Here is a 26,485-nt window from a genome sequence, read left to right as displayed (position 1 = left end):
CCTTCAAGCCTATTAACTAAAGCAAATGCTTAAAGTATCATGCCCCTTAAATGGCTGCTGTTCAAATTTCTCCTGGGAAGGGCAGGAATCAGATGTTTTACAATGATCCTTATTTTCCTTTTTTCTTTTTACTTRATCTTCACTTCAAAACTTTGTTTATTTGCCATGTCTAAATGCAGCTGCTTGGATAGGGTAAGGATAGTAGGAATGAGCTTGAGTGTGATTGAAGAAGAGGAATAATTTGAGTAATTACACAGCTTCAAACAGAAATGTATTTTATGATTTAAAAGGTAAATTTTATTTAAACAAGCATATTGGCCGGGTACTCATGTTGTGGGATGGCTGTGGCAACTGAAGTCTGGTACGCCACAACACAGCAGCTATTTTTCTACAGCTGATTAAGGAAAACATTCATTAATATATTAAGGAATGTGATTAATCTCAGTTGTACTTGATTCCTCCTCCCTGAGAAGAGACAGTGTGGCATTTTGATCTAGATGTCTGTAAATTTTTTTCTTGTAGAAGTCTATGCTGTTTTATGTTTGTGTTAATGAAGGGAAAGTTGAAGCAATGAGCTTGGTGATTTGTTTTTAATAGCCTTCTATTTCATATGCAAAGATGTTTTGGCTGTGGGCAAGAGAAGTCCACTGTGCTTCAAAAAGTGTGTTCAGCCACTGATTTTATCTTCACGTTTCAGATGAAGTTAAGGTTCAAGACCTTATGGATTATTCTGCAATGTCTGGGAAGCTCATTTAGGAAATACAGGATGTATTTGCTATGTGCTATAGCTGCTGAGGAGTTATCTTTAGGTGTTCTGTCAAGCTAAAGGACAATGGCTTCCTCTTCCTATGCAGATAATGGAAAAAATATGTGTAATTGATGCCAGGATGTCACCTGCTAGCATATGAGAGACTCTTGAACAACAGGACATGCTAGCATTACTTGCAGATGCTTTTAGGTGAGAGCAGATTGTCAGTTTGTAGGTACTCTAGAAATTAGAGGCTGAGTTTAGTTGGTATAAGGAATAGTAGGAAATAATTGCCTGCTTTAGCATGAGGCTGTTTTCAGTGACTTTTGTGGAACTTCCCGTCTTGCATTTTTAGTGAGATAACTGTGAGTGCTTGCTGGCTGTGAGCTCTTCAAAGTGCTTCTCTTTGCCCATCACCAGCACCCCCTGTGCCTTGYCTCGTACTGCTCAGCTGTCTTATCTCTGTGAGGTGATCTCATGCTAACCTTGCCCTATCTTAATTGTGGAAAAGAGAGGGGAGAGATACACAAAGCTTTTTGTAACCTCCTATCCACAAAGTTAAGCTGAATCTCTCTTACCGTGTCCCTTAGAGGCCGCATGTAGATGAATAGACAGAAGTGGATATTGCCCCTGTTTTGGGGTGTGTGCCTCCAGGCAAGACTTAAAACCGGTCTGTGCATTTCTCGGAAGCTTTGTCATCTCTCTCAAAGAGAATTGGCATCGACAGTAGTAATGAGTGTAGAGAGATCAAGGAAGATGAGGATGGATGTCTGACATCATCTGCTTGCTATCCAGCAGTACTGCTAACTCATCCGATTCTATGTTTGGACAGTACTTTGCACAAAGTCCCGATCAGCCCTTTAGATGCAAGTGTCATAAAAASTATGTAAGTAGAAAATAAAATATCACCACCTGCATAGCCTATATACGAAGATGTAGGATAGTTCTATCTTGCATGTAACTGAGGCAGTCTTTGCCACCAGCATTTGGAAGCATTCATTACTTAATATCCTTACTGCTGGGAAGGTGCTCTGCCGGTCTTGGAAGCCGTGCAGGCCTCAGCAAGTTAAGAGGCATGCTGTCATCAGAAGTGCAAAGTAGCCAGGGTTTGTTGTAGTTAACAGGGTCCGGTCAGGGAGGATCAGTAGACCCTGCTCTTTCTCTCTTGCTCACTTTCAGCCAAAACAGGATTTGGCTCTTGACCTGCTTTGACCATGCGGGTACAGTGGGTCAAATGGTGCTCTCGGACGTGTCAGAGGAATTCCGTCACCGTACTGCTATTGACATCAGTATTTGGCCAACTTTCTCATTTTTTCCAGGTGTGTCTTCCTGGTTACAAATGTTRGATTTTAAGGTACATTCCTACATGGTGAGAGTGTACTATTCCTTCTGATAGTGTCTCTTCTAAAAGGATTCTTTGTCCTGTTTTTCCTTTTTTTTTTCATTACATATGCTTAATTCCTGCTCAGTCAGCAGTAGACAACATGACTCACATTCCCAAATTCACTTGCCACTTGTATTCTAAATCTGCTGTCCTTCTGGAGAGAGAATGCATTATAAGCTGTGGGTTTGTCTACCGGAGAACAGAGGCGAGTAAAAATAATAATAATAATAATGATCACCATAGGAGTTTCATATTTATGTTTCATAACACTTGTGCTCAGAGACTGTAATCAACAATAAGAGATCCGGCTCATTACGCTAATTGGTTTGTGGTAGGAATGCTCTCTTCTGTTGCTGTAAATAGAGCTGCTCTTGCAACGGTGCTGAGCTTTGACMGCTGAGAATGTGGCCTCCGCGCAAATGCTGTGTTGTCTTCCTGTAACATACCTGYGGAGACAAATGTGTTTTCTTGGACTAGAACTGGCAGTGACTTTGAAAGCTGCTGAATTTCTTCAGTTTCAGTGGGAGTCACTAGAAGTTAAGTCCGTTATGAGGACCAAGCTTGTGATAGTATTTAGACTTRGTGAGGGTCAAGCGTTTGAACAGAACTGAGATGAATGTATAGATCCTGAGATGCATGCTTTCCAAAATCGGGGCCTAATTTATGCATCTCCTGTAAATCTGATTTTGGATCTGGTAKTCAATAGTGCAGAAAGGATCTCATTCTAGCATATCCCATCCAGTCAGAAAAACCCGGCAGCTTAATGACATTCTGGGGCTTTGTTGTTACTGCGGGAGCTAAAGGCAGCAGGAGGCAGACTGAGTTATCAGTGTTAGTACCAAATTTGAAGGTATTTTATCAGATTATGAATGAGGTGAATGATAAACTATGGTTGAGAAAGTGGCTTTATGTGGACTGTTTAATAAGAGGAATCCCCTGGTAGCTTTCTGCTCATCTATCACAGTTAAGCTTTTTGCTSTTAGAATAGATTATTTACAATAGATGTTCCAGTGGAGTTAGGAGTAGCAAGGATAGGACCATTACTCTATTCCTTTGCTTGAGAGACGTAAACAGTCCTGAAAGAAGGCAGTAAATTTTTACATTGTGGATTAGGTAATATAGTAAACTGTACAGTAAATGTAGGAACTAAATTGAGTAGTAAGTTCTTACTACAAGGTGCCTTCCCTATTCTCTTGTAAATTAGTTAACTTCCTGCATTTGAYGTGTCGGTTCCATTCCCGCATCCACCTTGCATTAGGGATCAGAGTGAAAACCATCAGCTGCAGCAGTCTGTTGTTTTATGTTTCCAGTGGAGATAATTTAAGTATAACGCAGTGACATAGAATATTGATAGCAAAATGACAGGCCATGATTAAAGTTTTGTGCCAAATAAAACAAATGGTTGGCAGATTGAAGAGAAAGCAACAAAAATACTGTTCGGTATTGTATGGTATCTTGTTTTTTACTAACTCTAATCAAATGTCCGTTATTTGTTTTAAGCACTTGAAGAATTGATTTTCCTCACCATTTTGAACAGGCCTGTCAGTGAAGAAAGAACAGTTATAAAATATATGCATTTCTTGTAAGATATAAGGCCTTAATTCTTCCCCTAAGATTTTGATATCAGTTTTGCCTTCTGTTGGTGAGGGAAAGAGTTCATAATAATTCCCAGGTTATTTTTAGATTTCAGTTTAAATTCTAACCCTTTAATATCTTGGATGCAATAGGTGATATTTTTCTAGAGTAGAAGAAAATGTGGATAAGCACTGTAGTTGATAGGCTTAATTCTTTTTTTTTTCTTTTCTTTTTTTTACATTTGGCAGAAAATATTGTCAGACATTTATGTTTCTCTGTTTACTGAGATCACTGTGAGGGTCGAATGCTTTAAAATCAATATTACTCTTTTTTGTTAACCTCTTTTTATGCAAAATTCTGAATGTCTTTGTGGGAAGGAAATTTATAATAAGTGTTTTATAAAGTCAGTTCAAGTTAGCTTCTGAAAGGTCGGAGAAAATTCCTTTGGAATCTTAGTCTATCCATCATCAGAGAATGCATTTATGCAAATTTTCTTGATTATGTATTTAGTAGAATAATTGGTGTTATTTTATATATAGATAGATAGATACACATGCACACACACATACATGCAAAATGCCAAAGACTTATTTAAAATACTAATGTGGGAAGGTAACTACTCTTCATGGGAGAAATATTTTGACATATTTAATTTGTTTTTCTTTTTTAGAGAGTGGAATTTATGGGAGAGGGTACCACTTAAGTCTGTTCATCAATTTTTAACACACATGCTGTAAAATATAATGCATTATTGCTGTAAAATATAGTGCAAATATAATGGTCATAAGTAAAAATCTAGAGAAAAGTAGAATTCTGGAAGAAGATCAGAAATACTGGTCCAACTTGCAGTTGGCTTTGTGCAGTGGTTCATTCCAGCCCTCCCCACTTAATGCATCTTGCCTTGGACACTAAAGCTTGCATTTTCAATAGTGCATATCTCAGCTGCTGGTAGAAGTCATTCAGCTAAAAATACGAAGTGGAAAACTGCCTAGTATTCACAGCTTACCTTTGTTTACCCTGCTTGGCAATTTGYACATTTAAAAATTCTGTCCTTAATTTTGTAGCACTGTGAAATATATAGCAGATGTGGTATAATGTCTACTAATATATTAAATATCACTACTAATATATTAAAAGGAAAGCATTTATTCAAGTTAAAAGGCCTTTTTTATCTTTATAWGTGTACATCTTCATATACATTGATATTGTAAAGCGCTTTGCAAGAAGATAAAAGATTTCAATTAAAAATTGTTTACAAGTAGAACATGATAGATCTAAATGGAAGTTGTGTAGTTTAGATGTTATCAGCAAATTAGTTCTGTAATACAATCTACATTTATTTTGTGCACATTCTTTCAAAGAGTCTTTATCTCAAAGTATATATATATGTAATGTGTGTGTGTATATAGATATATACACATACATACATAGATATATACACTGCTACCACAAAATGCCAGTGTTAATTGCTAGATAAAAGCAAARGGAAGAAGAAAACAGAGGCAGAGAAGAAAAAGGTATGTTTTCATCTGGAAGATATGTAATGACTTATGGAGATTGTCTCTGCCAGCCAAACCTGCAGAAAGCAATGCTCTCCAAGGAGTGAAAGTTCAGAGATGGGCAAGGAGAGATTTGAAAGAAGCCAGGTCCAGGAAGCAGACAGCAGCAGACTGAAATAGTCTGTGCATCATTCGAGTAGGTGTGTTCCAGTGTGCCATTTTTCCTTCAGAAGTGAAGTGGTTACTCTTCAGCTCCATTCTGTAAGAGTTTTTATACTGGACCTTGGGTAGCTACAGTGTTAAAAAATCCCATTCTGAGACATTTAATAGCACTGTCAATGGGGTGCTAAASTGGCCAATAAGAACCATTTATGGCATGAGCATATCGTAAAAAGTTGATATTCTTCCTGTTTTCTCTTAATGTGCAAGGCCTGTGTGTTTGCTGCTATTTGAGGTTCTGCACTTACACTTCGCTTAGACTCTTCTGAAATCGAGGGAGGTGGGAAAGGAAGGGATCAAACTGTTGCTGCTCTTTTTACTCACAAAGCCAAGAAGAAAGAGCTCCTAACCCCAACATGATTTAAAAGATTGCAGTGTTAGTTTTCCCTAGCAATGGTGTAGAGGTTAGATCACTTAAAAAGGATGCAGGAGACTTGACTCCCCRTGCTCTGCCTAGCACATCTCCATGYACTSTACTCTACCAGGCCCCTGAGCAGAGGAGAGCAGAGTGCCATAACCACCAGTTTGGGAATGATCTTGTTTGGRGGCTCTATTCACCTCTTTCCTCAAATCTGTTCCTCTTTGCACGTGTGTCTCTGCTCCTGGGATGCTGGGGATAGCAGTGGCTCTGCTATCCCCTCTTCTTGCAGCTGCATGTAGTGGCCTTATCTGTGTGCTGCACTATCCTGTCCTGTCTGGGTGTGCCAGTTGCCTCTYGGATAGGGCTGTTGTGCAGAGAACCTGTCTGTGGTTCGTAAGGCTTAGATATTAGAAAAGGCATCCTAGAGCAAAATTTTAGGTGGCAAAAGTGTAGGAGTCTGGAAGTTAGATGGGGCTTCTGAGGATTGCTTTCCTGGGCTTTGGTGGTTCTGGCCCAGAATGTTTTTCAGTACCTCATTAAAGATAGTGGTTAATGGGAGTCAGCTGTGTCTCAGATGGGTAAGTGTTTTTAGTGAAGAATGATGCTTGGTAGTCTGCTTGGTACTTTTGTAAGAGTGAAGGCAAGGTCAGAGAAGCAGAATCACGTGCCAGAGAAACATCACAACTTCATACCTTGCCGTGAAGTTTTAGGTAGTCTTTAAGGCAAGTGTTAGAGTAGGTTGTTATCTGAGACAGGAGTATGGAATTTCCTAACCTACTTACTGGGAGTCCTGTTTTTCTGTGGAGAAGTGCAATAACCATGCTGAACAGCAAACAAGCCTTTTGCTGAGCTTTGAAAGAAGGAAGTAGCAAAAATAAGTCTTTAGTGCACTGGAAAAGAAACACCTGATCAAAACAATATGAAGTGAGTTCATGAGGTTTCCATTCCAGCTGCTGAGGAAATGGAGAGAAGAGACATAATACAAGGAATTGAATTGTGAAATTGAGATGCTATGACTAGTGTGCATAAAAGGGGTGCACAGGATTAGAGAAAATTTCAGGAAGAAAAAAAACCCATAGTTTTGATTTCAGATGTTCTAAGAAGATAACTCTCTTGAGTGCAGCAGAGAAAAAAAAGTCTTGCCATTTAGACAGAGTCCAAGTTTTCTTCATTCTTTTTCCTGCCTCTTTTTTATGTTCACCAGCTGACACTTGTGATCTAATGAGCCTTAGCTGCATCTTCTCCCTTACCAGTATTGCATCTGAACACCAGCCAGAGAGGGAAAACATGGTTGTGTCTCTTCTTCCTTGGATCCTCATGTGACCCACAGATAAGATAGAAACCTGAAATCTTTAGTTGGTTTGATTAGTTATAGGCATCTTTAAAAAGGGCCAGAATAACAGGACAAACATTAAGGATCAAGAGCAAATCAGTCTGAAAATCTTATAATATAAAAGAAAGAAAAGAAATGCATTCTTGAAGCTGTAAATAATTTTTAAATATAAGCAGAGCTATTAATGCATAACTCTGAATTAATATGATAAATTAAATTAGAGCTGTGGGTTTCTATAAGCAGTAGTAATATGGTTGTCTTCCTTCCTCTAGTTCCCCTTCAATTAAGTATTATTGCTCTATACTTTATTTCCTTCAGATGCCTCCCTGCCTGCATAGCTGTTGCTTTAAGAAGTAAACAAAGATACAACATAGACTTAGAGCAAGAAGAGCCAGTCCTTTCCCTGCAGTGCAAATTATAAATAGAAGTGAACAACTAAATTGCAGAGAAACTTTCCTTAGCTTGTACTTATGATCAGCAAAGCCTGTACTTGATCAAGAAAGTATGAGATATAGAGAATCAAAGTCTTTATTCTCATTCCCATTTTTTGTAAACYTTGCAACTTTCTGATCATTTGAATTGTTGTAATGAAAATCCCTGTTGTTTCTACCTGACCATTTTTATGGTGTTTTGGTTGCTTTCTTGTCAGAGAAAACTGCCATTAGTGTCAGTGAATGCAGTGTTTGAACAGGTGTCCCAGGTACTAGAAAAGGTAAGTACATGTCTTCCTGAATCTGTACCTTAGTGTGGATCACCTATTAGAAGGAAGTTATCTAGGATATTTCTTTTCAGTGATGATTAAACTTCCCTCATAACTTAGCTTTTGCTTATGTAGTTTCCTGTAGGCATCTTACTATGTAGCCTTTTAACTTCAGCTTTCTCTCTTAGCTTTCAARATGTGGTTTCTTAAAGGGATTTCCTTTAGCTGTCCTTAAAATAAGCAATATCTTCCACAAACACACAGTGTGTTGACCYCAGGGTGTTAATAAACCACTTTTAACAGCTCACTCACCAAAGCACATCCCTAAGAATGAGAGATGATGAGATTTACAAGTAGTGACATCTCCTTGTATTGCTTCTGGTTTGCTTTTGAGGAGACTTTGAGGGGAGAGTTTGGTAAGGTTTAATATAAAGTCTTTTGGCTATTTTTACAYGAACATGTTTTCATTTAGGCTGTACTGTTCAGGAACTGAATGTGCCTTTTGTATATCTGCAGAGCCTACAAAAGGAAAGTTGTGTTCTCAGAGTTCCAGTTAGCAGTATAAATAGCTTTAGAATAATATTCTGCTGAGAGCTGCATAAARAGCCCCCATTGATATCTCTGGGAAGCCTGTGAAAAGCCTGAGGAGCAATGTCCTTTAGACTGCAAGAAGGACAGAGAGACTGCTTGTTAGATACAACTTTCCACATGAATTTGACCCAAGATTGCATGTAGATTGAAGATATCCTCTAGTTTCSTATAACCTTTGGTATCCTGTATAGTTCCCTGGAAAGCTATTCTTGGCTGCCACTGCCTACTTCAGACTTGGTAAAAGCATCTGCAAATACAGTTTCAACTGTCACCTTCTGAAGAGGACTCAAAGATAGACTTCTCTATTTCACATTCAGTTCCTCTTGTTTATAAGCAATTCTCTTTTTCTGACAGCCCTTTAATCATCATCAAGTTGACCTAATCCAAAATTATCCCTGCTACTTCATTTTTTTGCTGCTCTGGATGTCCCAACCATTGTTTAAGTCAACTTGGCCCTGCCCTTGTAGATTSTTTCTGTGTAGCATCCTTGAGATAAGACCTGTCCTATCTATCCATCTGGCTAAAAAATTACTCAGTTTCTAACAGTCTTGCATGTCAGTTACTTCAACATCCATTTCCCTGGCCTTGACTTGACGAAGGCAATCTTGCCTTTCTTTGTTCAAAGTGCTGCTGCTATTAGAATGAATGCTCTTTTTCTCTCTTTTTCTTAATTTTATGCTGTTGACCATTTCACCTTTCTTTTTGCATTTCTCCATTGATTTCCTCTGTTCTGTCACTCACACGTAGCTACCAGTTTTCAGTGCCAAGGCTGTGCACAACCTCTTCCCATCTTTTCAGTCCTTTTTTTTTTTAATATCAATAATATCAAAAGACTGACTTCCATCTCCAGATGCAACACCACTGTAGTAKTCATCATTTTTCATTACATTTCTATACTTGCATTTTTTTGCCTTTCTTGTATGGTTCCTTTGTGGAGGAATGGAGCTCTTAGACAGCAAYAGACCATTTCGTTGGCCTCTTGCAAATCCTTAAAATTCTCATTCATTGTGATACCTCTGTGAACATGACAGTGGTTAGACTGATTAATTACTGATGTAACTAATTAAACTGTTGTACTGTTACTAATGGGCTGTGTTCAGTCCACTGATGTATCAGTGTTTCTTTTTATGTTCCTATCTGTATCTAGCTTTCATTGCTTCTTTTAATCTTAAATAAAAGTCCTTTTAAGAAAAGGACTGTCATGATTGGTTTGGTGTTTGTACAAAACCTAGCACTTTAGATTCCTGAGCACCCTGGTGCTAAGAAGTTTGAAATCATTAGGTAATTAAGGTGTGCTCAGTGTGCTTTATTATTGTTGTGTCTAAACAAATAGTTAATGATTTGTGATATGTTGTAGGTCGCAACAGATTGCTCCCGGCACCTTTGTTGAGTGTACCATGTATACAGTTTTGTCATGCCTAGAGAGGCATGTAACATCTAGAGTCTGGCGAATCGAAAAAATATTTAAATTTAGGAATAATATAAAATCTGACCCAATCTTGACACACAATTTTGAAAAGGTGCATACCTGAAAAAGTTACTGTGTTGAAATAGGCATCCATATACTACTTTTGGCTTCACAGTGACYGCACTTTTAGTGTGGATTGAGCATGTGTAAAGCAAACTCTTTAATTCAGTTCAGCTTGATTTTATGAAAAATGAAAAGATTTTACATATTGGGGACAATGAAAATTTTTAATAATTATTTGTATATGTTTTGTGTCAGTTGCATGTGTTTTTGTATCAATTACTTCAGCTTTYAAATTACTTTAATTTAAAAAATGTATTTCAAAAATGTTTCTATGCACTCAGTAACTTCAAAATAAAAGCTAAAAAGTCCTTGGGCTTAGAATATCCAGATGTATGTAGATTTACTGATTTCAACTGAAAAGTTAAGCAGTGCAGTATGTGTTAAGATGCATACTTAGTATCTTAGCTTAAGATATATTAGATTTTTACTGGTATCGTAATTAAAAAAAAAAAAAAAAGATGTCCTTACAATAAAAGCAAGCTATTAGAGGCACATTCAGTAACTGCTGTTTACTAAAACAGGTGTAAAACTTGGACAGAGTCGAAAGCATATTGACCACAGAGCTGAGTCATGGCTGAATAAATGCAGCMCAGACAGCACTACTCTATGCTTTTATACATGCTGTTTATCTTCTCCACTGTGAATACTACATGTATTGCTCTGTCCTAGTTTTGTCAATAGAGCTCTTCATTAAGTTGAACAGCCAAAACAAGCTATCCACTGGAAATTATCATTTAGGTTTATAGCATGTTTTCTGAGCATTTTTAATACGCCTATATATATGCATATAGCTGCAAACAAACTTGCAAAAAACAAGTAAATGGGCTTATGTATATCTGCAGGGAAGTGTTTTGGCTGTATAACTATGATGATGTGACTGACAAGTACAGAAACAGTGGGGGTTATTTAATTTTTGTGGCTTGATAAGTGCTGCCTAGCTGGAACATAGAATTTTAATCGAGTGAAGATTTTTTTCTTTTCTAATTAGCGATACTGTGAACTCCTTGGGGGAGTCCAATTTGTGGACCTCATGCTGCACTTTACCTTCAATAAGCAATGGTACTGACTGTAAGCATGGTAAAGTAGCTCAGCTTCTGGAGCTTAATTTTGTTCTCAATCTCAAAATACTTCTGTCTGAATTTTATAGCTTGGCATCCCATGTTTGTAGAGTAAGAAGGTACCTTTGTTGGATTAATGAATTCATTGTGAGCAATGCAGCTCTTTTATCCGGTGCTCAGAATAAAAGATAATCTAGYATTTAATTTAGTCAGAAAAGTTAAAATCAAATAGCTATTTTCCTTCTTTTAGTCACTTATAATTGCCTACTATTATGTAGCAAATGATATAATTTGAAGAGAGAGAAAAAGTATTGCAGTTACTAGATATTAGTATGCAAAGCTGTCTGGAAGTTGGTATTGCCACAGGAATCAGCACTTCTGAGTGCTACTCCAGGCTCTGCCACTGACCAGTTGTATCTTAGCACACAGCTTAACTTTTTGGTTCCTTAGAGACATTATGCRTTAAATGGAGATGTGACTGCATCCCTTAAAAGCAGTGTGATGTTAGTTTTCAGTGTCTTATTCAGCAAAACTGTCTATGCCTAGAATTCTCTTTTACTTCAGCTGAAAATATTTACTTGGACGGTTTTCAGGACTAGTACTTGTAACATACTTGGACATCTCTGAGAGATGATCAGTGCGTTAAAAGTGCTAAGAAGTGTGTATTTTGAATTTCCTAGTGCTTTTGGATTTTCCTCCGTGGGGTAACAAGGTGGAAAGAAGAAAGCACTTCAGAGAGAGATAAGGAGAATACTCAGAATATATATAAAAAGTGGAAGACTAAAGGAAAGGAAGAATACTGCTGGTTTAATCTAATTTGATTCATGAGAGTTGAAGCATGGACATTTCAGTCAAACAAGGAATTTAGAAGTCATATTATCTATTTTTTGAAAACCAGAACTGATTTAATACAGTAAATAGTTGGATTGCTCATACATTGTCTTCTACAAGAAATTTAGAAAAAACTACTTCAAGATGAYGGACCTATGTATGTGATAGAAAGAAGAAAGCTCTGATTTTTCTTGCAAAACTTTTGATTTCAGTCAAAGCAGAATGTCATATGTAGCCAGTGTATGGGGTACAATTGTAAACAGCATCTTATGAAAAGGATTTTCGTAATGAAATCTGCTTTATGATAGTGCCATCATTTTACTAGTCTTCTAGCCATTAGTCATTAGCTTGAAATTGCTTGTGATATCTCTGTGAAAATGTWTGAGCTACTTGTGTATTTTTCTTGTTTTCATTTTCCTATCTAATCACAAGGAATCACTCCAAAAGTTACTTAAAATAGCAACTATTCTCCTTGAACTGCAGATTTATTTTCTTTTGGCTTTTATTTCAGCTGTGGGAGCCAGCTGCTCCAGAGAGTGTGGGAAGCTGATTTGGAGGCCTGTCAGCTGTTGATCCAAGGGTTTCAATTGAAAGAAACCAGTTGCTGTGTTTTTGAGGAAGAGGAGAACCAAATGGATGAGATGGAGATGACTGCTGATGGCCCTTCTGATTCTGAAAGAAGAAAAGAAAGTAATTTTCYGAAGAGCACAGAGTGGGGCACATGCCTCAAGCACAGTGGACAAAAAGAGGTATTTGAAATACTCTACAGCTGGATTTCAAGTGACACTGTTGTTCTTCGTTTTGAGAGGAGGAGTTAAACCTTGGTGAAGGGTCAACAGAGCAGGTTAAGAATGAACTTAACATTTGGCCTCCAATGTATGGAGCATGAATAAAATAACTTATTAGCTATTTCCTTTCACTAGTCTTTTTAAAATGTGGAAATTATTCCACAATAAATACACAGCAATAAGTACACAAAGTACGTCTGGATTTAAAGGAAAAACYAGTCTCCTAAGATTATTSAAGTATTTAATGCAAATTACTGTCAACAGTTTCACTCTGGGTTAGTTCTGCTGACTTGTTAGCCTGRATCTATATTAGCTGAAGGGAGGAGACAGAAAGTTTCCCTAGTGAAATGGTCAAAGTCTTCCTTGCTCAGATGCTGGCAGCTTTCCAGCATGCATCCAATATTAAAAGGAGAAAAACRTCAGGAGGTTTAAAGGGTTTGACATATTTCTTCTAAGTTTTGGTGTTCTGCCCTGGAATGCCTTCCTTGCTTAAATAATTACAGCTACCTAATAATCTTTTACCTGCATTGTCAAGATAAACAAGCTATTGTATTCTTACAAAATGCTTTTTCACACAGGGTGAAAAACAGTATCACCCAACAGCACCATCGTGATGAAAATGTCCTCTAACRGGAGTTGTCAGTTTGATTACCTTGGAATTTGGTTGACGAAAATTAAAAGTGTGCTTAGTGGCACATGGTGTTAACAGCCACAGAACGGTGCACTACATTGAAAACTGATACCTAATTTTGTGTTTTTACTGACTGAGACTTAGCAGAAGGCAGGCCATTACCTTATGGTAAAATCCCTTCATATKAGTAAAATCCTATTTTTAAGTTGGACTTCAGTAGTATTTGCAGGCTTTTTTGGGGAAAAACAGTTTACAAACTGACTGTTGCAGAGGCATTTTTATTGGTAAGGGCCAGCTGTGGCTTTAGTTTTTTTTTTCATCCCTCGTTTTTTTTCCTGATATTCTTGRTGAGTCCCCTGAAGCAATATGGATAATTCTGTTGCTTATGGAAAGCTGAGCTCCTCTATCAAAAGTGCAGCTGAGAAGCTCTGCAGAGTTTGGAGTTACRTGACTGTTTCTGTAGCACTCTGAGGTTTGTCCAGTAGATGACCCATTTCACCACTGCCAATCTGCATCAGTTCTGTGGAAATAAACATTTTTATCCTAGAATGACATTTAGGTAACTGAAGTGAGGTGGCTTTTGGCTCTGAAGAGAGGCCCTGAAACCAAAAGGACAGGTTCCCCATGGGTTTAGTGGAAGAGAAAGGCATATTTGCAGCACTTGCAACACCCCTATTAAGCTCGTCTTTTTGAACTTCCCTTTTTGATCAGTTCTTCTCTGTCGCTCTATCTGTCAATTATAGGGAGAATTTTGGRCCTTGTAGTACGAATGCCTTTGCCCAGAATCTGGCCTATGCATCCTGAATAAACATGATTTTGAGAATATGCCAAAATCTATTTAGAAGCTGATGTGTAAATCTGAACATGAAAATGCCAAACAGTGAAGGACCTGAGGAGGTATTCTCACGTCTATTCACTCATCGCTCCTAGGACTGACAAACTTWAAAGAAAAAAAGAAGCGGAAGTTTTTTAACATAAGAATGTTTGTTCATTTTCCAAATTTCAGAAAAGGCTGAATAACACAGCTGTATTTTATCAGAACGTACTCAACTAATCTTCCTCTGCCAACTGAATTGCTCTGTGACGCCTGCAGCTTTGACTCCTGAGGCTAAGTTATGCATCAGTGACAACTGCAACCCATTACAACCATAAAAGAAAATATATAGACTGTGTTCTGATTCTGCCTTTAGGGTTAGTCAGCTTGTTTTTGTACTTGCAGGGTTTGGGAGTTTTTCCCTTGTTGCAGGATGTAGAAATTTTACCCAGAAAAGTGTACCTTTAGGTAGYAAAACTGATAGGGTCGCAGTAGGAGTGACAGCCAGAGTGGCCTGCTAGMGGAGAGCTAGAGCATAGTGCTCCCTAGCATCTCCCTGTTGTTCATCACAAGGGCAGAATATTTTTAAAAAACTTCTGACGTATTTTTCGGACTTGCAAATAATGATAATTTCCTGTTGTTGTTTTGTTTTGAAGAGAAGGTAGTGCAAGAAAGAAAATACCTTGATCCAAGTAAATGGACTTATTTGAAAGGCATGAACCAGTTTTGCAGCATTTAAATGGTCTGTTATATGGTATTGTAATTTTTTTATTTATAAATGGTTTTATGTTTATGAGAAACAAAAAGCAGTAGTGTGGCCTTTAGTTTCTAACTTGGCTGTCTGTGCATCTTCCATGAAATAACTTACTGATGTCCATTAGTAGTGAACTATTTTATAGCCATTTATCAAGAAGTAAGCATATCTAATGGAAGAACTCATAGTTTTCAAGATTCTTGGTTTGATATTATTTAACAAGGTTATAGTGTCCCTATGAGAGGAATGTCTTGATGTTTACTGTATTTCTAGAGTGACTGTACCCTTCAGCTGTGTTATCTGTGTTCTAGATTAGGGAATTTCAAGAAAGAGCTGTTAGTCATTGAAGCAGAAAAGAGTGGCACTCTATGTATCTAGAGAATATTGAATTACTAGCTTCAAACAATATAGCAGAAGGTAATAATAGCATATGTGCACGTATGTCCTTCATTTCAAGTTGCTTTTCGTTGCCAGGTAGTTGATTTACTTTATGGTGAAATAAAGTGTTCCAGTTATTTATCTTGTTATATCTGGCAAAGTATTTTTGTGGACAGGATATTGGTTTTGTTGATGTATATTATAAATACAGTTTCCCATGTATGTAATTATCTTTTACCATCCTGGTTTCATTAGAAAACAAACATATTAAGAAACAACAGAAAAATAAAAGAAAGCAGAATAGAGTAATGGAAAGAATCCTTAGATCCTCAGATCCTACTTTGCAAAAAGTCCATGCTTTTTGTTTTTAATTAAATATCTTCACTGGATCATAAAATGTACTCTCAGACATGAAATATGTCAGGTATAAATCCCTTGAAAGTTCAGATATTTTTCTGTCATATGTGAGTACAGGTTTATTAACTGTCAACAGTTACTTTATAGTCTTCATAACTAGAGTTCCTAAGACAGTACGGATTTTTCTTTTTGTTTTGCAGTTTGTTTATGCTGTAAACTGACATCCCAGAATAATCTCATAAATTGGACTTCCTTTGTAAAAGCTAAAGTGGGAATACAATCACATACTTTGGCAGCTCAGCTTGCTGAATCATCATTGCTAATTTTTTGGTCAAAATGAAATAAAATGAGGCCAACAAAAATCATCCTGAAACAACTGGAGTTATTTAAAAATTAAGCTCTACCCTTCTTGCTACATATAACTCATTAGAAGATAGTATCTAAAAAAATGTGGAAGCACTGTTATAGACAGTATTACTAGCCTTAATCACGTCATAGTCTGCTTTTAGTTTAATCTAGGTAAGAGATTCTGGAGTTTTCACATATGCTTCAATTTTCTAGGTGATGACAATCTTGTTGAAACTGAAGTGCCCCATCAGTGCAGTTCTAAATGTCTTTTGCTGGCTAAATGGACTTGATTTTCTGCTCAGTCTCTGAGAAATTCAAGATGGGTTCTAGTTTTTATCCCAGAAATGCTCTATGGTTGTAAATTGACTCCAAATTACTTTGCCCAGGCTACATGTCAGAGATGTCAGAGAAGCTCATTATTACAGTTAGATATGTRTCTGGGTGATTTCTAAAATACACAGTAACATTTCTTTTCTCTTCAGATATTAACGCCTGCTTGTTCCACTTCTTCTTATGGAATCTTGCTTTATTTTTCGCTTGTTGATAATGTAGGTGTAAGCAAAACTTTTTTATAACGCCAGAAGCAGCAATGATAACTAATAAATACAGAGATGTGTGTGTGCTGGGATCTCCCTAACACCAAGTATCTCAATGAACATGTGTGCACCTGCAGCTTGAGTTTCTGACCTATCCTTTTTTCTCCTTCTTCTGCTATCTGGCATGCTGTGCAGTGTTCCCTCTTAATCCCTATGAAGGAAAGAAACACCTACTAGATTTCAAGAAAATTGAGGTGATTAAAGTTACAAGGTAAAAACCAAAAATCACTAGTGTAACCTTTTTTAAGTCAACATTTTTGGTAGTTGTCGTATCAGAATTCTTGTAGATTATTTCTCCTTCCTTCACCATAACTGAAACAGAAAGAAGGGGTTAAAGGAAGTGCTGCTATCTTTTCCTAACCTCTGCACGCTTCAGTTTTACCAGCTTGGGAAGATGTTTGGGAGTCTTTTGTAAAGCACTTTGGGAAGGTGTTGTTTAAGACGTTAAATGTTCTAAGTGATTTTGAAGAGGACAATCATGAAAAAGAACAATAACACATTTTTTAATGTGATTTCTGTCATTAAAAAGAAGTCATCACAGCCTATGACACAACTTTTTTCAGAATTTAGAGGTAGCAGGCAACAAGAAAGCCTCTATCAGCAGGCTGTAACTTATTACCGTGCGTTGAAATAGCTTGTGATCCAGCAGGCAAATGTGCAATGTGTAAAAGACAAAGCCTTTAGGAAGCTAAATAAACTGTGCTTTCATTTGAGATTTAATTAAATGTTGTATTTGTAGAGCTTTAAAAATCATTTGGCAACTTTAAATTTAATCTTTGTTTTAAATGTCAGCATTAAGCATCACTGAAAGTCAGTGTTTGAATATTTTCTGTATTCTTAATGCATGCAGCAAAGGGTTCTTGTGACAACAGGCAGCTGACTTGTGTACAATGGTCAGATCGCTGTTGTGCAGTCACACTTACTGGTGTGCATTGAGAAGCCCCTTAGTTGCATCTTTTGGTAAACATGCTAACTCTTTAGATAGAGATCTTGGTATCTCACTAAGTTTAATTCTTACAAGTGCATTGAATATTAAAGGTAAAAGAAATCTAAACAAGAAAGACAAATTAGATCTACTCTTTTCAGGTTGATTACTGAAATACTCAGCAATAATGATCTTAGGACAGAGTAATAATTTTACACTTTATATATACACATAGTCGGGATAATAAGTATTGCCTTATCAAGGCAATGTCCCTATCTAAGTTTATTTGAAGATTATCTGAATTGTTGTAAGTGTGATGAATACTAATGATTTTCCACTAACATTAACACTGAATTTCTTTGCTTGCTCCTCAGCCAGTCAGTGGAATGTTGGCTAATTTCTTATAGACTTTACAGCTGAAGCAAGTTTTGAGAGAGGATCTGACTATGGTTAGCCTGTTACCTGTACAAAACATTGGTGGGATCCTTCGCTTGTCCTGCCCAAAATCACTTACAGAATTTGTGCCAAAAAATTTCTGTGGACTGTTGGACAATATACAGATCAATAAGMAATTGGTAGAAAAGTTTATCTCAATGCCTAGTAGGTCTTTCAGTTTTAGAGAGAGTATTCCTTGTGGGTTTTAACAAAGAAACCAAAAGTCAAACTTCTAATTAAATACTGTGGCTGCCACTGTTCCACTATAAAGGTGATTGAAATATTGTTTCATTGTGCAGCAAAATGATGTAATTGTTCAGCTTATACAACTTTCTCTCATATGCTATACTAAAGTGCACTGAAACTTAAATGTTTGTACAACATGCATCTACCATATACTTAATAACATATCTCTAACAGGTTTTGGAAGATACTTCATTTGGTGCAGAAGGTCATTTATCTGAGGTAAGTGTTTTCTAGGCAATGTTGTACAAACTTTTCTGGGGTTGAATTATAACTAATGATACTTGTTTCTGTAGTATTACTCTTGGGTAAAAACTGAGAGCAAAGCTGTTACTGTGTGTGCAAGATTTAGAAAAGCGACAAAGGCACAACTATGCTTTTTTTTTTCCTTTGATAATAATAACAAAATTGCTTTTGATTTCAGAAAATTTATAGTTAAGTCCTGTGCTAGTACTTTTAACATATATCAACAAAATGATGATATGTCCAGGACCAGTAGATCCAATAGGACCTATAGGTCCTACTTCCTGTAAGACCAATAATAGTTAGCCAACCTCAGTGTAGCACCATAGTGATGCTTTACTTGTGTCTGTGTATACCACTAAAAATACCTTTCTGAATCCCATTCAATTTATTTGTTTTGAGAAGTATAAAAGCATAGAGCAGAAGAATATATTTCAATAGGAATTTTATCTGAGTAAAAATACTGAATGTTTGCCATTTTACTGTATTTTCGTAAATAAAAAGTCTTGACCAAAGTCTAGGGTAACTGAATAGTTTGAGACGTATTCCCTATGAAAATAAGTGATGAGAGAAATCTGCTTRCTGCTGCCTACATACAAACTGAGAGTTTAGGTAGTATATGTTTAAGGACATTTATACTGGACCAAGGAGCTGTATCGATTCACTATGGTCCATTCTTACATCAGTATGGCTTGTGCTGCAACTTGCATATTAACAAAATTTAGTATCAGTGCATTGTGTCCAGCAGGCAAATTAATTGCATGGGTAAGTAACCTTCAGTTCATCTCCCATAATAGCATACATGCAACCTGTTAAGTACAAGTGACAAGTGCTCAGACAAGCAAATTAAAAAAAAAAAAAAAAAGAGAGAGAGAGAGAGAGACCCTGTGTTGCAGTTTGGGATAGCTATTTGGATGAGCCATTCCTTTGGATTCCCACCAATGAATCCAGGAACTGTAGAGCATCTAGAACATTCCAGGAAAGATAATCTACCGCAAGACCAAACTCGGACTGTTGACCTTCTACACAAGGAGACTGTGAGATGAGTGCATGTCTAGGATGGAATGCTTAGCTGTGCAGGAATTAGTATAAATAAAAACAGGAAGCCCTGAGAGTGAAGACAAGCGTTGCAAAAAGCAGTCACCAGAAAATGCAAATTGCCTTTCTTGCTAGTGGACTTGGTTGTGAATTAAAGCAGAACTGTGTAGTTGATTGTGCCCAAGGATGATGTGATCTAGGAGCAGGTAATCCCACATGATAAAGACAGGAAAAAACCCTGAACTACCAGACTACCAGAAAGAGAAAACAATGAGAGTGTGTTGGTAGCATCAAGCCTCTGACAACAGRTAGCTGCCAAGACAGCAGAATTTGCTGGAAACTAAAAATTTCACAAGGTCTGGACCAAGGCAAATGAGAAAGCTACCACAGGCTTATGTGTAGCAGTGACCTGCACTGAAAGCTATGGTAGAGCCCAGTTCTTGGGTGAAGAAGTTGTTCCTTTGCTTAACAGGGGATGCATCCAGAGCACGTGAGTGCTGAGCTCATGAATGTGCTCAGCAGAGCAGACAAGCACAGAGGGGTGCAATACCGTTGTGAAAGTCTGCTTCCACAGCGAGGGCATTAACAGGTTAATCTCTAGAGTGCCCAGTGCCTGTGGAACTGAGCTTTGCCCTTCTGGAGTTTTAAGAAAAAAATGCATGAAGAGAATGGAGAGACACAATATAATAAGAGAAATGGAAACTAGCTAGAAAGCCAGGCTCTACCACGCTACCACAGAGAGACTGATGCTGATTTGCAGACAGCTCTATATAAGCTCCTGGAAGCTGTCAGCACCCTGGACCATGGCAAGGCTTTGCTTAAATCTTCCCTTGATGYGCTGGTCCCTTAATCCACTCTTGTCAGTCCCCCTTTTGCCTGTGGGAGAGTACGCTGCTGGTCATTCCAGATTGCCACAGCTGGGTGATTCAGGACCAGAGGTAGGGATGACCAATGCTATGAACCACCTGTAAGTGATACCTAGCTATGCTGACTCCAGGGCACAGCAGGATATGGACACTAGCAAACAGTTTGGTGCTTTTGCTTCTTTCAAAGTCCTGACCCACTCTGAATTTTTATTTGCAAGTCAATAAATAGCATCAACCTCCCACAGCAGGAATTGGAATTATCTGTTTAATTAAATGAGCCAGTGTGGTAGTCCACACTGATTTTAGGAATTCTGCACTCAGGGAAGATCTTCAGTCTACTAGAGACGAGAAAGGGAAGACTGCTGTCACACAGCGCAGCAGGATGCCCAAGTCCTGCAAGGCAAGGGAAGGCTCCCTTCCTGCATAGATGCTTTTCCAAAGAAACTCCTCAGTAACTGTAAGATACATGAGGGGAAGGATTCCCAACATCGGGCTGTAATTTTGATGAGTTATTGAACACTCCCATATGTTGTTGTACCCATTTGGAAGAGGGACAGGGATCTGTGTAAGCAAAGAAAATGTGGGAAAGTGTGTGATGGTGGGTGGGAGGTAGTTGCTTGCAGTTGCGAAGCAGCTGTCTGGAAAGCTTTAAGCCTGAATCGTTGCATATGAGAAGCTGAGAAGYGTGTTGTAGTGCTGCATTCTCCTAGATACAGTAAGCAGGCTGATGGAACAAGCTAGCAGTCTGTAAGTGGGAAGTGATAAGGGCAAAAGTAATCAGGAAACAATCTTGATCCCATTTSTGAGAAAAGGAGAATAGCCACCTCCTTTTGCAGGAAGAACTCTGTAGGGGAAGGAAGCAGTAGATAATCTTGGGCATCCTCTAGAAGAAATCATGTTTAAGGTATAGCACTGTCTTCTTTGCAGAAAAGTGCAGACACAATTGCAAAATACGTATCTATGTCAGCAAAACTTTAATGGGCAAAAAAATTTAAAAGGGATAGAGAAAAAAAAAAAAAAAAAAAAAAAAAAAAAAAAAAAAAAAAAAAAAAAAAAAAAAAAAAAAAAAAAAAACATGTTGCCAAAGCTGAGCCTGAAAGAGTAGCACACAGTGTAAGAATGAAACCAGAACCAGAAGGACCACAGTGCACACTACGATACAGTAAGCAAAAGACGTGCAAACCAGCAGGTGGGTTCAYAGATAAGCTGAACGAACATAAGGGACAGGAGAAAGAAAGCTTCTCACTTCTTCTAACAAGAAGTGTAGATGAGAAAATAAGGAAATGGGACCACATTGCAGAAATTMTTCTTCTCTATTTAGTATTTGCTTTGCTTTGCTCTTTCCAAAAAAACCCCGAACTATGTCCATATATATAACACTCTTAGTATTCACTACAAGGTGGCAAGAGAAGAACATGGCAAAGAATCCAGGGTAAGTGAGATGCACTGAAGTCAGGATAGACTGATGAAATTTATTCTGAAGCGCATAAGAGCCAAGAAAAACAATCTCCCAACCCTTAACAAGCTTGTTTGAGAACTCTTAGAGGGAGGTTGAAGTCTCAGGCAATCTGTAAAGGGCAGATTTGGTATCTGCCTTTAAAAAGGGGATAAACTAGAAGAATATGTGCCAGTCAATGTAATTTCAATTAGGATTAGAATTCCAAATGATCTTGGTAGATTGAAAGAATAGCCTGAAATCAATAAGATGTGATACATTAAAAGACTGGTGCAAATTACATTTGAGAAAAAAAAATCAGGTTCATGTGTACAGATGGTGAATAGCAAGCTAAGATGACAACGCTGTAAAAGCAGAATCTATGGTTATAGTGGGCTACAAAAAGAGTGGGATTCATTACCTTCATCCTGTTGCAAAAAAAGGGCAAATGTCATTTGTGGCCTTATGAATGGGAATGTCAGATGTGAGAGGTAGTTAAGGTAGTTACTGTGCTGGGTTGAGAGTGTTAGAGCCTCCAGAGGAGTACTGCTCTGGCATGGGCACCGTGCTCTGTGGAAGACGGGGACCTAGTGAAGAAAGGAAGGAAGCAGAAATCAAAGGTTTGGGAATCTTGATCTGATTAAAAGTCAAAGTCTTCAATCGCAAGTCTTCAGTCAGTAATGAAGGTCAGTGATCAGATACCATTGTGTGCTGCGCAGGGGTAAAATGAAACATAATCAGCTTAGTTGGCAGCAAGGGAAGTTTGAATTAGGAAAGCTTATTCCCTGCAAGGACAAGTTAACCCTGGAACAGGCGATCTTACCAACAACTTTTTCRGAGCTGTGTAGGCAGACATCAGTCGAGGGCAGTCAGGCTGTGTTTGATCTCATTACAAATCACAGAGGGGACTTTGGTGATCACTTGTTGCTTTCTGGTCTGCCTTGCCATGCCTGGATGGTTGTGGTGATGAATAATGTACTTTTTTGAGAATAAGAGGCTAAGCCTGTTTCAGTGGCCATTTTGCCCTCCTCATCTACCTCAGCTGCCCATGACTGTGCACACAGCATAGGGATTTTAGGCATAGGGCATCACAGTGCACAGAGATATGTTTTCTTCATGTGTATTCTGGACACTTTGTGGGTATGTAGCTCATTAACTGAGGACATGTGAAAATAGCCTGCACGTGACTGAAGCATTTGCTCAAGCATGAGATGATATGGATGTTTGCACTTTGTTTCTAGAAAAGATTTAAGAGATACCTTGGCTGGACTTTCTGGAGTTTCAAGTACTCATAATTTCCATTCACTTGAGSGGTAGGAGTCTGTTTGCATTCAGCTCTTCTGCAAACAGCAGGTTACTATTCTAGGCCTTATGCTTGTGAAGTATCTTGTCTACAAGGGTAATTTTTGTAGTTGATTGTTTAGAATGATTTTAATTCTTATAGGAGATGGAGGGTTTAGTGCAAATGAAAAAATCTGTGTCTGATGTTCTGCAGATGGTCTTCTATGCCTTTAATTTTACATATTTTATTGGGGTTATGATGTTGCTGGTTTGAAGTAAGGCAACTTAYCTTTACAAAGTTCTTGTGTAGAGAGAATAAATTTTAAGGATGTATCTGGGAATTCTRCTTCTCAGCACAATGACCAAACACTATCTCTAAATGAGTTAGATTAATCTAGCTACKAGATTACTAATTCTTCTTAATAAAATTGCTGAATTAGATTCAAGAGGGCATGTGTTTGCACTGGAAAAGGTGATCAAACATTTTCCCTAAGTAGGGAATTATGCTGCAGTGAAGCTGTCACTCATAGGTGACTAAAATGACTTATAAAGGAGTAAAATGAAATGAAGCAGACTAAAGTGGAAACCCTTCCCTCCCCTCTGAATTCACTGTGCTGATGCTGTGCAGCAGTGGGCGCATCATCTGCTTTCCATGTTTCTCACATCAGAATCTTGCATCTCTCAGAGAGAAYGAGAATTTCTACTCTGTATGAAAAGGCAGAGGAATTTCTTCAGAGTTACCAGCTTTAAAAAATTAACAAATCACATCCATTTTTGTATCTGTTTTCATCTGCTTAAGARTAATAATAAAAAAACCCAGCCAGCTACATCCCCTGWTCACACAAAAATCCATAAAGCAATATTGCATCTCAGCACTCCCCTGACTACTTCAATCTCTCCTAGCTGCTCCCTAAAAGTGCTGTTAGTGCAGAAATAACCAAACAAGTCTTAAGTTGCCATGARAGTTACAGTTGCATGTAGCACTGACATAACCTGCAAGCTTGGATGAGTTGTATTTTATTAATATTTTGAGCTGGAGGCAGAGTCCATTTTCTTCTTCTTGTGCAGTGTAAATCCCAATTTCTAACCAGAAGCTGCTCTGAATAGTTTGTGTGTCACTGCCAGTGCTTTCCCTGCCTACATACACAAATGTCAAATAAGAATGTGACCAGTGACTTCCTGCTTGAGCAGGGGGGTTGGACTAGATGGTCTCGAGAGGCCCTTCCAACCTCAACCATTCTGTGATTCTGTAACAGGCATGAAAGACACCAGGAGGAATCTTCCCTCTCTACTTCTTTGGGCTGTCTTGTTTCTCTCAAACCAAGAGCTGGGGGTAGGAGCACTGAAATTCATTGAATATTTAGAATTTTCCTGTATGCTTTTGAAAGCAGTGTATATTTTTGCAATCTCATGTATAACTCTTGTTAATATTAAACTGAAGTTAGAGCTGTCTGCACCAACACATCTTTCTGATCCATAAAGCCATAAATATACTCCCTTTAAAATCACAATCTGTACGATGACCCTCTTGCATTTTTCATATGACACCTGTGAGAACGTTCCTGAGAGGCACTGCCTGTCTAAACTATGAAGGGACTTTTCATTTAAATGAGAAAGGCAGCTCTGTGTCATGCAGATGCAAAGGTAATTTATCCATACACTATTAATATTGTATTACAGAGGAATTAAGCTTCAGAATACATATTAGGTATTTAAGATTAATAGAATATAACCTCAATCTTACAGAGATACTCTAGTTACTCTGCAGTGCAACAGTAGCCATACAGTTATGATTAAACATGTTTCAAGTGTTTCAAGACTTGGACAAGTTTGATCTGTTTTTTTTGAAGACTAATTTAGATTCAGATCTCCCTCTCTATATATGTATTATTGTAAAAAATCTGTGTTGGGCACATTTTTTCCTAAGACTCATTTTCCATTTATCTTGATTTCCAAAATAAACAGGATTTCTGTTACATTTTTTTTTCAGTTACATTCCATTATGTGCTCAAAATGTGATCCTTTGGGAAAAATGCACACTATATATTTTTGTATATATGGTAGAATGGGTATTTTATTTTAAGTGAGAATCTAAATACTCATTTGACAATGGAATTGATACCCATGACTCTGCAATAATTATAGAATCTGATTTCTAAGCRCTTTTAATTCAAGACCAATTTACCCATGCCTGAAACTGCAGCAGGGTAGAACCTAATAGCCAATGGCTAGAACACCAAAACATAGGTTATTACTGATACAAAGCACTATGAGATGCCTTTGCCACAAAGCAAGCATTTTCCTGAAGTCCCAGACCTTGTTTGGTTTGGTTTGGTTTTTAAGTTGGACCCTTTCTTTACTTGACTGTAAAATTTTATTTAAAAAGAAAAAAAAAAAAAGCCAAATATGAGATCATTGGGTAGCCATATCCTGTTGAGGGCAGTCATTCAGCTGCTCTGGTACTGTGAATTTCAAGGCTGTAGTTACGTTTTATCTGGGATTTTCAGGATCTATGCAGAATTAGACCAGACTTACAAATTGGTGTCTCTTTGCTACAGATGATTGGGACTCCTTTCAAACTCATGTCCAGAAACACTTGTAAGTGAAATATATCTTAGAACTTCCACACTTCTTTGTTTTCTTGGGGGGGGAGAAGTCTAACTGTTAGTTTGGAAAGGCTTAGTTGCTTTCTTATGTTAAAAGCAGTGTCATGTTGATAGTCCACAGCAAGCCACTAACCAGTGGGAAACGAGTTTGGCAAGCCAAGGGAAAGGAAGGTTGATCACCATTTCTATACTGCTTTTGAACGGCTACGTTTTAAAGCTCTGTCACCAAAAAATAATTTCGTGATGGTGCATTTGACAAGCTCTATCCAAGATCTACATTGTGCTTGACAATACACGTCTGCATACCAAGAGCCAGATCCTTTCCTGAGGAACAGATGTGGAGAAAGGAAGAATTTATTATCCCTAGCTCAAGAGGGGAAAACTGAAGCAAAGGAGGAGGCTGTGACTTGTCCAGAATCTGAAGGGAACATGCAAATATCTAGTGCACTCATTACATGACTTAACCATTTCTCACATCTGATTATATACTGTGCATTCTGATCTTGCTGTAATATTACACCTACTTAGTTCATGTTCCTAAGATGAGGCTTAACATAAAAGGTGCCCATGTCACAAGGTCTTGATAATACCATGCAAAGAGACATTAAAATATGGATGTTTTTGTAGTCACTGCAAAAGTACATGCAATATTAAGTTTTGCGTGGTTTGGATTGATGGGAAACCCTATGGTCACTGTCAAGTAAATTAGGCATTTTAATTAATAATTTCTAAAACATTGCCAGGTTAGGAGAGGCAGTGCTCACACATCCTTTTCCTAGCTCGTACTGCACTAGCTCTACACATACTTCTCTGTCCTGAAGTAGTACTGAAAAGGTTAACTTATGTCACAGAATTGACTTGCAGTAACCAGTGAAGGTCCCAGCTAGCCGATAGCTTCCTATTTGAGGTGCATGCTT

At 37.8% G+C, this 26,485-nt stretch overlaps 1 protein-coding gene across 1 annotated transcript in view; it reads left to right on the top strand.

Annotated features, from left to right (window-relative positions):
• Positions 1-26,485, top strand: part of DISC1 (DISC1 scaffold protein) — a 208,517-nt gene that overhangs the window by 169,828 nt on the left and 12,204 nt on the right. The window contains 2 exon segments of the mRNA XM_085315478.1: positions 12,342-12,579; positions 18,277-18,321. Of these exon segments, the coding sequence (XP_085171604.1) occupies positions 12,342-12,579; positions 18,277-18,321 (283 nt within the window).

This window comes from Rhea americana, unplaced genomic scaffold (assembly GCF_003343005.1).
Source record: "Rhea americana isolate MKP2758 unplaced genomic scaffold, rheAme1 scaffold_43, whole genome shotgun sequence".
In the NCBI taxonomy this organism is placed as follows: Eukaryota; Metazoa; Chordata; class Aves; order Rheiformes; family Rheidae; genus Rhea; species Rhea americana.
This window is presented reverse-complemented; position numbering and strand designations above follow the sequence as displayed.